The sequence below is a fragment of the Orbicella faveolata genome, unplaced genomic scaffold, assembly GCF_042242905.1.
Source record: "Orbicella faveolata isolate gen_17 unplaced genomic scaffold, um_ofav_v1 contig_3, whole genome shotgun sequence".
Taxonomy (NCBI): domain Eukaryota; kingdom Metazoa; phylum Cnidaria; class Anthozoa; order Scleractinia; family Merulinidae; genus Orbicella; species Orbicella faveolata.
In genome coordinates, this window is record NW_028301558.1 from 9,625,001 (window position 1) to 9,641,238 (window position 16,238).

Sequence of the window (16,238 nt, forward strand, 5' to 3'; positions counted from 1 at the left end):
TGCAAAATCAATCGTCAACACTTTCCCCTAAAAACGTTGATTCTATTTACGTGTGAAAATCGACAGCAGTAAATCGTTGTTTTTAGAGATGACTAAGTCAACATGCATGCACAATGATATTGAGCCTTTCTCATTTGCATATGTATACGCTTTCACTGAGCGGAGTAGGTTTTGATTTCACCTCAAGTGGTTTGGGGCAAGTTGTTTCAATCACCGCTGCGAATCCGTAGGGAAGCTTTATTTGCTATACCCAGACTTAACGAAGGGGAGAAAACATCCACCAAAAAGGTATCGTGTTCGATTCTTTCTAATTCTATAACAATGAAATGGAATTTAGGTATCAAGAAATAACTCAGTGATAGTGGCCAAGGAACTATGGAGTTTCAAAAGGTCTCGACTTATCAGCTTCTTCCTCGTATTTTTTATTAACCTAATAGTTTCTAATCCACGAAAAACATCATGTTCATTATTTGAAAAGAGTATAGATTAACTTCTTTAAAAGGAGCTAAATTATTCAAATATCACAACCCGCCAGTCTCTTTCAAAGCCCAATTTGAAGGTCACTCAGAATGGTGTGTATGTAAACGTTTTAAAGGAAGCAGTTTAAAGCTATATTCTAGTGTTGAAAACAAAGGCACGAATCGAAATCAACGATAATGCGTTTTTAGTTTACATCGATACAAAATGATCGGCGATTTTTGATAGAAAGGATATTTTTGAAAATATTTTGGTTTAAGGTTCAATAGCTTTAGGGTAAAAAGCAGATTTTCTATTCTTTTAAGTGTGTTTCAAGAAAGTGTTTGCAAGTCGAGTGCTGCCAGTGGAAAATGTTTTCGCTCAATCGGGGTTTTTCCAGTCAATTTTCCTTCCAAGGGAAATACAGATACGAATTAAATAAATCGCATTTAGTTCATTAATTATCGGGGACATTTCACTTTGCTGAGAGATTTCAGCCTGCCGAATCGCTGGCCAACTCAATTCCGCCACGACATCCGCTTCGGACTTGAGACAAATGTATTATTTTGTTATCGCTATTTTGCTCAAACAAAACGTGGTCTGAATTACAAAGCTTTATAACATAGATCATCAAATGACTTTCTTTACGAGGCAGAGTTCGCTCAGCAATTCAGACTGGTCGATTTTGCTTGTGTTACAAAGTGGAGCGGTTTGAATGGAAGCACCAGAAGCTAACCATTGCTAACACTGATGGCAATCATTCACTAAATTTTTCCTAGAATCATTGCCATCGAACTTGAAAATTCAACGCAACATGCCAAAAGCGCAGATAAGGGCATCTGTTTTTCGGCGTTAATTGGACATTTTTAGTAGATAAAAAAGACTGTAAACCCTCTGCAGAGTCCAAGTACAAAGAATACATGTGTTTACTTTAACTTTTCTTAATACACAAATTAAAATGTAACATACAGTTGTCCTAGACCATTTATCCGAAACATTGTAACCATTTTTTAGTTGAAGGAATTTTGGGTTGAAATTTTCTGTTTTTAACATATTTTGCAGCGATGCAAGACAATTACGTCTTCGGTGACATTTTCCTGTATATCTCTGAAAGCTGTTACCTTTCAAAATCGCTAATGCAGTTTGAAGTCGGCAAAAGGACCCCTGTTTTGTTGCACGAGTTTTAAATCATTTAAATGTCAACACAGACCAAACGTGGGCAAACCAAACTCCTTACGTTAGTATATTAATGTAGTTCCTGAACTCAAGTTTTTAGCGACTAAAATCTTATCTGAGAAATCCACTGTTCCAGACTTTCATACATGGCATTTTAACTCACGATAAATTTTGTCTTAAGGTCATTTGGCTTTTTTCCAGTTCACTTCCCACGTGATTACGCTTGACTGATGTTTACTTCATTTTGTGTTTGGTTTCTGTTGGTTACGCGCCTCTGAATACAAAGCCACACAAACAAAGTGACACATTAAGAAGAGGCTCCTTGGCTTGTAAAATTATTTGTAAATTAAAGGAAAACCCCTGCTGAAAGTAAAAAAAAAGCACAAACCAACAGAATAATAACGAATATTCGTCTTTGCTATGATTTGTTTTTGCAATAAAACATTTCTTTGGAATTCAGTTTCACCACCTTAACTTATTTCATTACTGGCAGTTACGGTTTGAACTGACCGGCTCCCATAGTTTGTATTTGAACCTTTGAGCACAACTCGGAAGCGTATTGTCATTTTTTCACGACTTCCGATCGATTTGCCCCCTGTCTTAATTTCACAAGTTTTGTTAATTATCGACGGGAAGACTAACTAGGTTATTATCGACTTATATGCATGTGTGAAGTAGGTGGAACTGCTGTTCAACTCCGGAATAAAAAAGACGTTTGATTAGCAAATCAAACCTTCCATTTAATAGTCATTTCTTCACGAACAAACGATTGGTCCCTTTATAAGAGTGAGCGTACAAAAGATCTAATTAGAATTATCTACCCGATTGGTTATATCTGTCACTGGTCACCAGGGCAACAGTTTTCCCTCGATATCTAGATTTTCCGAGGGAAAACAAATTACTCTCTCTCAAGGGACCAGAAATGAAATGTTTTGTTACATAGCTGGAGTTAAGTATAAAGTTATCAGGCAGGGAGAAGTCAAAGTAACCCATGTTTTGTTGCCCGGCGCGGAACATTTAGATAAAATATAAAAGACTAAAAATCAACCAATGGGACCGCGCGTTAAATTAAACTAAACTCTAGTTATATAACAAAGCCTCTTATCTGCTGATAATACCGTATTTTTGACATGAAAACTCGTTCGTTATTCAGCGCTAGATGCAGTATATTTTGCAATGTTTTTACGTCGTTATATGACTACACATGCACGTCAGAAAGCTTCAGATTTTTCTCTTGAAAATTATAGATTCTGGTAGTTGCAATCAAATTATATCACAACAAAACATGTTCTACTTCATGCTTATAATGAATTATTTTATTTGGCCATTTTGAAAATGTAGGATACAACAAATTGGCGTGAGATACAACATTTGGAAAATAAAAGAAAGATTTCTAATCTATTCACGTAAAACTTCCGAATAATTTTACTTTGGGGACCTAGCTCTGTTGTCTGTGAACCTTGCAGATCCGTTTTCGCCTCAACAACTTAATTTTTCCCGCCTAGCTGACGTACAATTTGATCAGCCTTTTTGTTTTTTGAGAGTTACGGGTTTTACCGGTGCAAAACTCAAACGTAAACGGGCTGTGCATTAAAAAAAAACAGAGTTAAAGCATATGAAAACCAACCGTTAGCATAAATTAAGTTCTCATTTTGTTCTCCAGCTATTGAGCTCAATTGAAATTAAATGTCCCTGAACTTCTTTGTCAATCAAAGACACACTTTAAGTTCTAAAAACGAAAGACCTATAAATGCACTCGACTAGTTTTTAATCTTAACACCTTTCCCTTATTACAAACTTAATTTGCTCGTTCATCATGGCGTACAGCTGTAGTTAATACAACTAGAATTTACGAAACTTCTGTTCTCCGACCCACTTAAGCGTTGTTTTGTTTTGTTTTGTTTTGTTTTTTTTCATTAGTATTGCATTTGTCGAACCGTACCGACAAAATATACATTTTTCGCATTGACAAAGTATCGCTTGAGAAGTTTACTTATTGAAAATACAGGAAATCAGCTTTTACCGCAAAGGAAATAAAAACTGGCAGAATCTTTTTATGTTTTATGTACACGAAAGCAAATAGTAGTAGCCGAAAGTAGCCGTTCGAAAATAGTTTCTGGGCAAATGCACACTTCATCACCATTAATTGTGCAAGGCCATATGAACTTGCAAGCAGGTGTAGGAGCAAAACTAGCTCACCCTACCAGACAATATCGAAACACGATCTTCATATAGTCACAAATAACACGATATACATGATATTTCTCGTCAGGATAGGTTAACCTTAACCCAACAAACATAGGATAAGTTGGCAAAGGAATATTAAACGAACAGACATTAATTTTCCTTTCAAAGCTTTGCAAAATTGCCACCGACCGTACAAATAACATTAAAAGAACTATAAAGGAACAACCATTATTTTGCAAACTTAGCACAGTATGTATCGGTTCTTTTACCTGCAAAATGATCCAACAAAATTACATATTTTTAAAAGAACTCTTCGAGGAAAAACTTAGAAGCCCATCATTTCAACATAGAAAGAATGACCGTCAGATATGTCTGGGATTTTCCTAGCACTCCGTGGTTGCCACGAAACGTTTCTAAATCATACGAGATGAGAAAGTAGTCGCTGGGCTGAACGCCTTCTGTTTCCCCTTGTAGAGTAAAATAAAGATATTCGTCGAGTACAAGGAGATGTATTTGCTTTAAAAGGAATTTGTTTACATTTTTATTTTTCCTTCATTTTTTTTCCGTCAGAGTTTTCTATCGAAGTGTCATACAAGATGAGTTGACAAGGTTAAAAGATTTGATACTGAAATTGCTATCGGCTTTTCAAGGTAAACTCTCGCGCTTCGGTTAGTGAAATATATATTCAATAAAATAAAAGATGGATCAAAAGAACATACGGCTTTTCACTTCATTTTAAGTAAATACTGATACTACATACTACATCAGTTTTAGATCGTTCAATACCTCTCGAGAATTACGTATACCTTTACTCGTGTTGAAAGCCATGGAGTTAAAATCATTGAGAAAAAAATGTGTTTACTTTTCAGAAAGCTGCCTTTCTGATCAATGTCAACCCACTGCAATCATTTTGTTCGCATTTGTTCTCGGAAATAATCAATCACTGGCACTTCAGGCGAAAAAGAAATTAAAAGTTGATAGCTTTTTTCAAAAGTATTATATTACACACTCACGTTCGCATAAGCAATCGTTAATTAAATGCGTTTGTCGTACATCAAGCCGAGAATTTGTCCACGGAGAGTTGTTATATGGACATGGTTTCTCACGCGGGCGCAAACCGCAGTTTTCAAGGTGGAATCTCAATGAACACAGAGTTAGTAAGCCTTTGTTTGTATTTAAAATGCGTGGCACAATTAATCTTTACTGATTTTTAGAGACCATAAGTATAAAGAAAAAATACGCATATATTTATGCCGCTATTGTATTGAATGCGAGCGGTTAAAATAGTTAGAGTGACTTCGAAAAAATAGCTCCGGTCATCAATTTTATTCAATGGAATATTGCGCAAAAAGGGCGATCCATGAAACTCGAACCAAGGATCACTCGAAATTTACAAACAAAACTACTACATTGCAGATTAACATAGATCGAGTTGCGTGATGCGCATGCGTCTAGACCTGTTTTTTAAAATGGCAGCTTAGGACGCTTCCCATTTGACTGAAGAAACCGACAATTCCGAGGGGGAAAATATATGGAAGAGAACTTTTGGGTAAAAAGTCATCCAAAAACTCCTTCAGCTTTTCTGAAAGTCGAAATTAACCGAAAATCGCATCGAAAACGACACAACAGACAAATTGAATAATTAATTCCTTGTTTGGCTGTTTTAACGTCACTAGATTTTTCATCAGTCTAAGAAGATTAGGTACGTGGAACTAACATATGGTAATAAAGACGGACGTTAATTCGGTTACTTTGTGTGACTAGAAGTATTTTTGTTGTTGTTGTCGTTTTTTAATAGAGAAACTACACTTAAGTTAGCATTTATTTAGAAACTTTCGAAGCTTCAAACTTGCGCTTTAAGTTAAGGACGGTGCCTACTTTTGTTAGTGCGCACACGTTCTGCGCATCACGCAAGGCATGGTTTAAGCGCCACGCGCGCCCTAGGGTGAACAGTGATGCAATCAACTACGTTACCTAGTACACGACTAAAATGAAAGCAAATTTTCCTACTGTGACCATGGATAGTAAAGAGACAGTCTTCTACTATCCATGCTGTGACCAAATCAAGTTTAATGGACTTGTACTTAAACCAGGAATACCAGAATAGTAGCATATCCTAAGCATTAACTGATAACGTCTTCCACCTGAAAAACTAGCTGTTATCTGTTGAAAATTATCCTGAAATCGTCTGTTGATGGCGCTTTTCAAAAGATGTTTCATAATTGCCAATACATCTTGTCGGGCGGTGTTTGAAGGTAGGTGAAAACAAAGAAACTTCGGGTAAACATTGAGCGACTTGCAGTTTCGCAGGAACGCTAAATCCAGTTCCGACTTTCGTGTCTTGAACGAGATCTTCTCGAGTTTGCGCAGATCAGAAGGGCTGATCCTTCCATCATACTTGGCTGCGATGTCGTAGATTATTGCTCCAAAAGGTCGAGACAGCAGCAAAAATGTAGAAATTTTCAAAAATAATACGACTTTTTTAATTTTCACAAACATGTTTCGACCTTTTGGAGCAATAATCTACGACATCGCAGCCAAGTATGATGGAAGGATCAGCCCCTTTGACCTCCGCAAACTCGAGAAGATCTCGATCAAGACACGAAAGTCGGAACTGGATTTAGCGTTCCTGCGAAACTACAAGTCGCTCAATGTTTACCCGAAGTTTCTTTGTTTTCACCTACCTTCAAACACCGCCCGACAAGATGTATTGGCAATTAAGAAACATCTTTTGAAAAGCGCCATCAACAGACGATTTAAGGAGCATCGTAAGCTACTATCCTGAAATCCGGCTGTAATGTACCTGCAGATGGCGTAGTGCGCGCGCAAAACAAGTGTGAGATACGCAATTGTTTTACCTACTGGAGAGGTGACCGGAAAGAAATGTAACGGGCGCCGTAAAAGTTTTCAAAAAAGATCAATAACTTTAAAAAACGCGTGGTTACCCCTACATTTTCTGTTATGAAATGGAAGTGGCAAGCCTATTCAACACGTGATTAATTTATGGTTGTGAACAAAAGTTGTTTAGACTATTTTAGCTGAACCCGAGGAAGGCTGTCAGAGACGCTAAAAGCGCTGTTGCAACGATTTTGTTATTTAAAAGATATCAAAAATGGTTTTTATGTCGCCATTTACCATGCAGTTTTAAGACCTTTATAAATTTGTTTGCTTTTCTGTATGTAAAGGCGAATTCTAGAGAAATCTGTGAAGAAATATCTTTTTCTTCTTTTGTCAGAAAAATGCTGATGTCAGTACTTTTGTTGAAATTCAAGACAAATTATCTCGAACAAATGCGTGGCTACCCCCAGTTTTCTTTGTGGATTCCAATAGCCCTTGCAAAGATGTACTTTTTCCGCGTGGTCCTAACCTGGCGCAAAAACCTTTGTATTTAGTAAGCACCGTCCTTAAATGTAAAACGTTCTATATTTGTTAGTGAACGTATCACTAAAGCAACTTCTTTGTTCACGGTTTTCCAGATTGGGAGAAGAAATGAACGAAACTTCACAAGGAGACCAAGCAGACGTCGCCTCGTTAGTCGGTTGGTCGCTTGCCTTTGGCGTAGTGTCGCTGGCCACAATTACTGGCAACTCAATAGCTATTGCGGTGCTTACTAGAAAGAGACTACTACGCAGGCGCACAAGCTATTTCCTTCTCTCCCTGGCTGTGGCGGATTTGACAGTGGGAATGTTTTCGGGTCCGGCTTTCATTTACCAAATCGTTAGCTTTTGGCAGGATAGTTTTGTCTCGAAATCCACGGTTTTGAAAATCGTGAAAGCGCTGGACGTATTTTGTGGTCTGGGTTCTACGTTCACTCTCACCATCATTGCTTTAGAAAGAGTGTATGCTATTTGTTTTCCTCTTCGTCATCGCACCTCAACGCGAACGTTGTACAACTTGTCTGTGTCTTTTGTTTGGATCCTAGCAACTCTCTTGTCAAGTCTATACTTTTTCCACGAATATGAATTAATCCAACACAAAGTCTTTTTCTGGTTTTTGATTCTGACTTTTTTCTCGTCAATGTTAGTCATGCTGTTAGCCTACCTCGCTATTTGGTTGAAAGCAAAAGAGATGAAGGCGTATTTTAGAGAGGCCAGCTTAGAGTCGTCCGACGCAGGCTCAGAAAAAAGGCTGCGTCCGTTGACAAGTTTATGCCAACATGCTGGCAAGGAGCGCAGCAGGCGAGCCATAGAAAACGACAGAAAACTTGCAATGACTGTGTTTATAGTAACAACGGTGTTTATCCTAACTTGGCTTCCATTTCACATCGTCAATCTAATCGTGTTTTTGAAATGCAAGGTCTTTCCTTGTTCTGCGCAGCCGTCATACCAAGCAATTTACCTCTGCAAGTTACTTCATTACGCGAACTCTTTTCTTAATCCAGTTATTTATTCTCTCAGATTGCAGGATTTTCGGTCTACTCTAAAGAAAATCATTTATCGAAAAGGATAATGTATCTAATGGGAAAAATCGTATTTTATAATTTGTGGCTGCCTACTCTAAGCTACTGTTAGATCGACTAATAGTGTTTTGAAACCTGAAGAGCCTCTTTAAACCTCGAAATAATTGTGAGTCTTCAACCCTCAATTGCTGGATTTCATTGCAAACCATTATCAAAAACCATTTTACAAGCGTTAAGAATTACACAATATAAATAACTACTCAACATCTCCGAGACTCAGGTCGGAATGGTATTCCTCTCTCAATCTATCTTTCAAAAGGCTTCACACGTCTTAACGTTCAGTGGATACGTTTGTGTTTCGTTGAGGGTACAAATATGGCTTTATAACAGAACAGAGCCCGCAATTTGTTTGTTAAATATTAGTGAACGTCTAATTTGTACGGTTAATAAAGCAGGTACTTTTTGCGACAAGTTCGGCCAAAAGAATTCACTCTCTAAGGCGAAACTAAATCCAATGTTTTCTCGAGTTAAGCTATAAAAGTGTTTAAGAAAGACCACTAAGGAGTGGTTAAAAAAAGGTGTACAATGTATGTCGGGGGAAAGGTTGTTGTTATTCATCGTGGTAGATGCAATAATAAAGTGTATTATCGTTTGTCTCTCGATGTAGTCACTTGAGATGTAGATCGCGACGTTTCGACTGCTTACTGCTAGTCTTTTTCAGGCGATAAGGTCGACTGATTGCACGGTATCATTTATATCACAAAGGTCGGCTGTGATTGGTGCATTTCGATCCTCCTATTGTTCCATTGTTCCGGCGAGTAGCTGTTCCCTCAGTGGTCCGCTGTTGTACCGTTCTCCTGTTGTTGTGTGTTTTGATCGTGGGCATCCATGCTTCAGGAATTTCAATTCCACTATCCCTGTTGATGTTATTAGGGTGAAGTCTTATGTGAATAGCTTCCTTGACCCTACGTGTGTACCAGTGAGGATCTCGATCAATAAACTTGACCTCATTCCAGATAGGATAGTGGCCGTTCTCGTGGGTGTGTTCAGAAACGGCAGAGGTCTGGGTACGGGCGAGTCGTATATCCCTGTCATATTCTTTAATCCTCTCCTGCATAGATCTCCCTGTCTCCGATGTAGACTTTGCCGCACTCACAGGGAATCCTTTAGAAAACACCATCTTGTTTAGCCGGGTTGACGATGTCCTTTGGTCGCACTAAGTGTGACCGAAGTGTCGTGTCGGACTTAAAGACGGTGCGAATGCCTTGTTGTTCTAGGCAGCGGCGGAGAGACTCTGAAACTCCTTAGACATAAGGTAAAACGGCGGTGGATTTAAATTCCGCGACGGGCTCTCTTCTAGGGGTTGTTCGTGCCTTTGTGATCTTCTGTACAAAAGAGGAGGGATATCCGTTAGAAACAAGTACAGATGACAGATGTTTCTTCTCTCCAGCAATTACAGATGGTTTGGTCACGAGACGTTTAGCCCGGTTGTACAGACACTTCACAATACCGCGCTTTACTGACTGAGGGTGGTGTGAATCATACGTTAGGACAAGCAATAGAGTCCGCACCTTGCAAGCCTAAAGTCTGGAAACGCTACGTAGATGATACTTTCACCATCCTGGATTGGGATAGAGTTGACGTCTTCCTGCAACACATAAACAGTCAACAACCATCAATCCGTTTCACCATGGAGATCGAGAATAACAGCAAGATCGCCTTTCTCGACACGTCAGTTTATAGAGAACCTGATGGCCGCCTTACCACCAGTGTCTACAGGAAACCAACACATACTGATCAGTACATATTGTATACAGGGTCAACTACCCATGTTGATGATACTTCAGACTTTGTATCACCTGATGACTTTGATGGCGTGGAAGTTATTTTGGAACAGTTATAAATAAGAACTGTTGATTATTAAAAACCTAGATGTTTTTGTGTGTCATGCAATAAGAAAACCATTGTTAATGTTATATAAAACATGCCCTGATGTATTCGGGTTAATTTTACTTTTTTGTTACCGTTATTTTATGCTTGTTATTTAATACATACAGTTTAGCAAAATAAAAGCGTTGTTAATCGACTCTCAGACTGAGGAATGCCCTTAATACATTCTTAAAATTTTGATTAATCTCATCCTCAACGTTCTTACAGAAAAGGTTCTTACATAAAAAAAGAGTGTACTCGTGCTTAAGGCTGGTTTCCATATAATCGGAGACGGTCGCAAACGACTGTTGCATACATTTCGGACAGTGTCAAAATTACATGCGCGTTGTGCTGACTGGAAAATCGCAGCAAACAATATGGCGGACGTCGAGGAGGAAATTTTGCTCCAGGCAAATTAATTTCTTCTTTTAGTCAACCTATTTTGAAATTCCCTTGGCACTGCATCCCGCCCCGATCCAGAAGATAGTGTTTTCAATCGCTTCAGATAACAACCATACGCAGTTCTTATGTTGCGGAATTTGACCTCCACCTCAGCCGCCGATAAATTAAATTTCTCCCCGATTTTTTCCCAGCAGTTAGCCTTTTTGTTTTTGTCTTTGAAATCTTTACGTTACGGTGGTAAACGCACTCATATCGCGCCACTTGCTCCATAAATTTCTCGTTACTAACGTTACCCTGTTCATCGTCAGCCATGTTTACAACAAATAAGCGGTTGCTTTGTTGCTAAGAAGCGTTGAATCATGGGTCGGAATTCCAAATATTATGGGATATGTTTCGATCGCAGATCGCAGAACTTTGGTTTCCATATGATCGCAGACGATCGCAGAACTTTTTGCGATCTGCGATCCGCGATCCGCGATCGTCTGCGATCATATGGAGACCAGCCTTCATAGACGGAGGCGCATTACGGACTCGTAATCATGCATTAAAAGAGCTCAGTCACGGTTTGCGCATATTGAAAAGTTTAGCCTCAATTTTTCAAATTCGTCGTTTGTAATCCGTGTTAATCTCCTCCATCGTTAGCCATCCATGTTCCTTTATGGTTTATCGTCATCTCTTTGGTGTTTTTCTATTTTATCAAAGGCTGGTTTCCATATGATCGCAGACGATCGCGGATCGCAAATCGCAGATCGCAGACGATCGCAAAGAGAGTTGTTTCCATATAATCGCAGACGATCGCAAGCGATCGCAGAGTCGAATGTTGCATACATTTCGGACAGCGGAACTGTCAAAATTACACGCACGTTGCGCTGGCGAGAAAATCGCAGCAAACAACATGGCGGACGTCGAGGAGGAAATTTTGCTGCAAGCAAATTTATTTCTTCTTTTCATCAAGCTATTTTGAAATTCCCTTGGCAGTGGATCTCGCCCCGATCCAGAGGGTAGCGTTTTCAATCGCTTCAGATAACGACCATACGCAGTTCTTATGTTGCGGAATTTGACCTCCGCCTCAGCCGCCGATAAATTAAATTTCTCTCCGATTTTTTCCCAGCAGTTAGCCTTTTTGTCTTTGTCTTTGAAATCTTTACTGTCACGGTGGTAAACGCACTGATATCGCACAACTTCCTCCATAAATTTCTCGTTACTAACGTTACCTTTTTCAACGCCAGCCATGTTTACAACAAATAAGCAGTTGCTTTGTTGTAAAGAAGCGTTGAATCATGGGTCGGAATTCAAAATATTATGGGATACGTTTCGATCGCAGATCGCAGAACTTTGGTTTCCATATGATCGCACGATCGCAATTGATCGCAGACGATCGCAGAACTTTTTGCGATCTGCGATCCGCGATCCGCGATCGTCTGCGATCATATGGAAACCAGCCTTAAACTGTTATTTCCAGGTTTCTAACCATTTAAAGGTAATTTTGTTTGTGGCCAAAATAACTAAAAATACCGTGACTGAGCTCCTTTAAACTACTGGGCCAAAATCCAGTCATCTTGACCGAACAAGCTTTGTTAATGGAGGATTTATCGGTTATGTGGCACCAACATCAACATTTTTCTTGCAGAACGTAGCAAATAGTCCCTAGGCTGTAGCGCTTAAGAGAAACTCTAAAACGCTCGGCTGGAAAGATTTAGTGTGCGTTAAATGAGAGTCATAAGTCGGTCAGTGTGTTTCAAATGAGAGCAACTGATCCACCTGGATAGGCCGCGCTGAGTGCTACCAGCGGATCAGTTCACAATCTTTTTAATTTTCTTAACTTCAATTGAAATAAAATGTGTAAAAATGTGTAAGTCCGTTAGCCAACTTAACACAACTCTTTGGTCTTAGTCTTTTGTGAGGAAAGAAGGTGCAGAATGTAATGTCAAAATCCTCACTAATTGGAAATCGTTTCCAGTTCGAAACTTTTGATATTCTCTTTTCCTTTCTTTCCAGTATTTTGTTGATCTGTCACGCTTAGAGGTACTTTTTTCACTTTCGAAAGCGACCTGATCATTGAATTGTGACGGCCAAATAAGGTGAGGGTTTTGTTAAATCAAGATGTGTATATTTTTACAACGTGCTAGTTTACAAGAACTGCTTTCCTGCTCGACTTGCTTTTGCATTAAAAAGCCAATTTTCTTCCGTCAAAGAAACAAAAATGTGCGTTGACGTTTTAAACTCTCAGAAATGTCCAATCAAGCCCTGGGGCCCGTTTCTCGAAGGTCCCGAAAAGTTTTCGCACCCGGAAAACCGCAGCAAAATCTCAAATCTTACAATTACAGAGCTGTTCTTATCACATATTCTTAATATAACCAGAGGTTCCATTTCCTACAAGAAGTTTCAGGCGTGTACACCTCTCTGTCTTTAAATACCGATTAACTAAAAATGGCTGTTCGGGCCCGAAAACTTTCCGGAGCTTTCGAGAAATAGGCCCCTGGTTATGAAAATGTGTTTTTAGCCTCAGCAAGTGAACAGTAGATATCTATGTGTTGCATGCTTTCTTGTTGCGAATCAAAAACTACGTCTTTTCTCGACTCGGATCAGAGTAATTTTCTAAATGTTTATTTTTAGAAATCTAACTCGTTTGACTATTTTCCAGCTCTTAACTCACGTAACAGGCTACAGTTCCGGTTAAAGAAAATCTATATTTTGCTGGTGCATGAAACGGAACTTCTTTAGTCCAGTTCTTTTGTTGCATCACTTTCTAGTCTCCGCATGCACTGACATGCTTTTCTTCGGTCCCAATCCACACTACGCCGGAGTAATGTGAAATTAAAGCGGGGCTTTATTTCTCCAGTCAGGCCTACCGTCCATTCTAATCCGTCACGAAAACAGAACTTTTTGAAAACGCTCTTCAAACGGGAGAAATTTGAAAACGCCGGCTTTCCGTTTTCGTGTGGACGGAAAACATTTTGTAAACGGAGCTTTACGAAACGATGTAACCACGGTTATCGTTCGGTTTCCCTGTCCGTGTTTTCTTCTAACATAAATGCAGAATGACCGGTGATTGTTGCGTTTTTAAATTCCTCCAGCGTAATATGGACGTAAAAGATTTGATACATCTGATGCGAGTGAAACCTCAGATTCCTCCGGCGTATTGCGGACGGGTTTGTTAGAGCTGAATTTCTAACTGTTGATCAGTCCAGTATTGGATGCTGTTGAGGAACATTGTGTTTGAAGGTTAAAAAGCTCCTTTATTTTCACATTTATTTTTCGTTCGCTCTCATGCGAGTAGTTTATTAGTGAAGGCAAAGGTGTAATTACTAAAGAAACCGTTGGCTGCATCGGCGGGGGAGTGGTGGGAGAGGAGTGAGGGGGAGGAGTGAAGCACTACACTTCCGCCATGTTTCTTAATTTTGCTCTTTCACTCGGCTTTCGTTTTTGGCAACACCTTTTTTTTTTTTTCTTTTTTTTTTGACCGCTTTTTTATTGACTAATTTTAAAGTAAAGCCCAATCCTCTGTTCTTTGGTAAACATATTTTCGAAAAACCGCTCACAGAGGAAGATTGTACAGTTCGGCGGCCATTTTAACTGGATTATAACTGCGCTTGCGTTACATGAAAAAATTGAATAACGTAGATATGGATGAAAAGTTTAATCCGGCAAACGTATCCCACATCAGAGAAGTGTAACTTAGTTGAGTAATACTCTCTATGGATGCTAGTTTAACACTGGAAGTCATTTACACCCCTGGGTGAAGAGAGACAGAGCGAGTTAAGTGTCTTACCGGCCAAGAACACAGTAGCACTATGACCCCAGCCGGTCCTCCAACCCAGACCTTTCAACTCAGAGTCCAGCGAGCCTCTCAAGAGCACGTGCCAAACTAATGCTGCTATGACGTCACGGTTTATGCTAATGCAACTGCGGAAAGACCAGTGAAATCGAGATAGCGTAGAAAATTCGCGCTTTAATATATAATTTGCCTGTCTGTAACTATAGCTTAAAGTTGTGATCAAAGCTCAAATCGGCACGAACATCTTGAGCCATAAATTGTACCATGCAACGGCAAAAAGTATTATGATTCTTGCACTGACGTTAACTATTATATGGTTTTTGGCACAAATCCCTAAATAATCTTTAACATATCTGAAAATTCATTCCCTGATGTCAGAAGATCTATGCCTGAGGGAAAAATTTCGATGACATCCGAGTCAGAACAGATGAGCGACAAACCACGTGTAGAAAGCAAGGTCATTATTGAATTAATCCAGGATTATGCCATTAGCGTAAATTGTGAAATTAGTGTTGCATGTTTTCTTCGTCACGATAACGTTTGTTAGATATTTTTATTTAATAACTGGTGACCAAAGAATTAATTGTTGCCTTCCGAAGTTCCAATATCCCTTCCTTGATTAGTGCATCAAAAATTCGCTTTCGATATCACCAGACGGAAAACTGACAAAGGAGTAGGCTGGATAACGTGATTGAAAGAGAAAAATTAGAAACAAACTGAAATATGGGCGCCGTGACATTTCATTTATCAAGACGCCGTCGGCTTTTCGTGAAATATTCCTAAACCTACATCTGAACAGGTGATTATCTTGTTGAAACAGGCTTAGACAAGTGGTATTGAACTCTAGCTTTCTAAAGGGAAGTGGAGAGTGAAACTTGATCTGGGCTTAGCAGAGCATTAGGGGTGGGGAGAAAGAAGAAAGAGTAGCAAGGACGAGGCCAAGAAGGAAGGGGGGGGGGGAATTGTTGGGAGGGAACGTTGGGGGAGAAGGGTTATCCATGACATATATAGGGGTGGTGTGCTATTTAAAGGGGACTTCAAGACCTACAAATTATTCGAATTCATGCAAACACGTCTTCGTTGTAAATCGTATTTCATTAAGTCTGATATACGATACAGATTTTAGAGGTAAGGTCAAAAAAGATTTGGACTGAAGTAAGGTAGAGTTTTCAAATTGCTGAGGTACACTCCCCCGCGGTGGTATAAATGTGGTTTAAACTTCCCCCGGGGTTTTACAGCCCTTTCAAATACGGGTGCGCAGTTTTGAATCCGGACTTTTCTCTTGACAAGTCAGACACGCGTTAATATTATTTTTGTTATTGTTTTATCTGTCATCAAGTTAGGGAAAAGTGCGGCAATTAAAAGATGGTTTCATAGTTTGATTTCAGTTCAAAAGTTCACCCTGATGTGTGGGTTCGTTAATGATGTTGAAAACTGCAAATCTATTAAACACAACAAAGGCGCGTGCGATCGATTCCCTTTATAATGGCAAACATGATTATGTTTCGATGGTAAACAAGCGCACACGGAGAACAGTTATCGCGAAATAACCCGCTACAGCATCACGGCGTCGCCCCCTGGAATTTAAGAGCTTGAAAGAATGACAAGAGAGCACTTTCCTTTCACGGCTATTGAAACAAAATAAGAGTGTTAGCGCTTTACGACAGCACGATTTCGTACGAGAGATAATGTATTTTTTAAGTGAATGATGCCAAATTTTGTAAAGCATTCAAGTCTTCCACACGAAAGTAGATTTATCTTACTGCGGAAGTCGATGTTGTTATTCTGAAATTAATTATAGGCAGAGTATTTTAACAGCTACCTCGATCCCATCCCGGTCCAATCACAGCATAGGCATCTTGTAAGGTGGTCTATCCAGGATAGGGGCGTTAACTTAAAAGGGCAACTCAA

The 16,238-nt window shown here is 39.3% G+C and overlaps 1 protein-coding gene and 1 long non-coding RNA gene across 3 annotated transcripts; one reads left to right on the plus strand and one right to left on the minus strand.

The window, feature by feature from the left end:
* The first annotated feature begins 162 nt into the window (after positions 1-162).
* Positions 163-8,876, plus strand: LOC110069483 (beta-1 adrenergic receptor-like). 2 transcript variants are annotated; one of them, XM_020777007.2, is made up of 2 exons: positions 163-288; positions 7,296-8,876. In XM_020777007.2, the coding sequence occupies exon 2, from the start codon at positions 7,309-7,311 to the stop codon at positions 8,266-8,268; it is 960 nt and encodes a 319-aa protein (XP_020632666.1). In that variant the 5' UTR covers positions 163-288; positions 7,296-7,308; the 3' UTR covers positions 8,269-8,876. The 2 variants fall into 2 exon arrangements, with proteins under 2 accessions (XP_020632666.1, XP_089154938.1); XM_089298812.1 differs by lacking the exon at positions 163-288 and adding an exon at positions 3,553-4,972.
* On the minus strand, positions 8,185-16,231 carry LOC149106295 (uncharacterized). The gene is made up of 2 exons (XR_016210024.1): positions 16,150-16,231; positions 8,185-9,866 (listed from the first exon to the last, which is right to left on the minus strand). It is a non-coding gene; the product is annotated as an uncharacterized LOC149106295 (long non-coding RNA).
* Between the last annotated feature and the right edge of the window lie 7 nt (positions 16,232-16,238).

Bases quoted from the DNA above. Each gene is read 5' to 3' on its own strand.
- LOC110069483 (XM_089298812.1), top strand. From the start codon at position 4,908: ATGGACATGGTTTCTCACGCGGGCGCAAACCGCAGTTTTCAAGGTGGA. The intron at 4,973-7,295 runs GTTAGTAAGCCT...ACGGTTTTCCAG, and splicing joins GGAATCTCAATGAACACAGA to ATTGGGAGAAGAAATGAACG.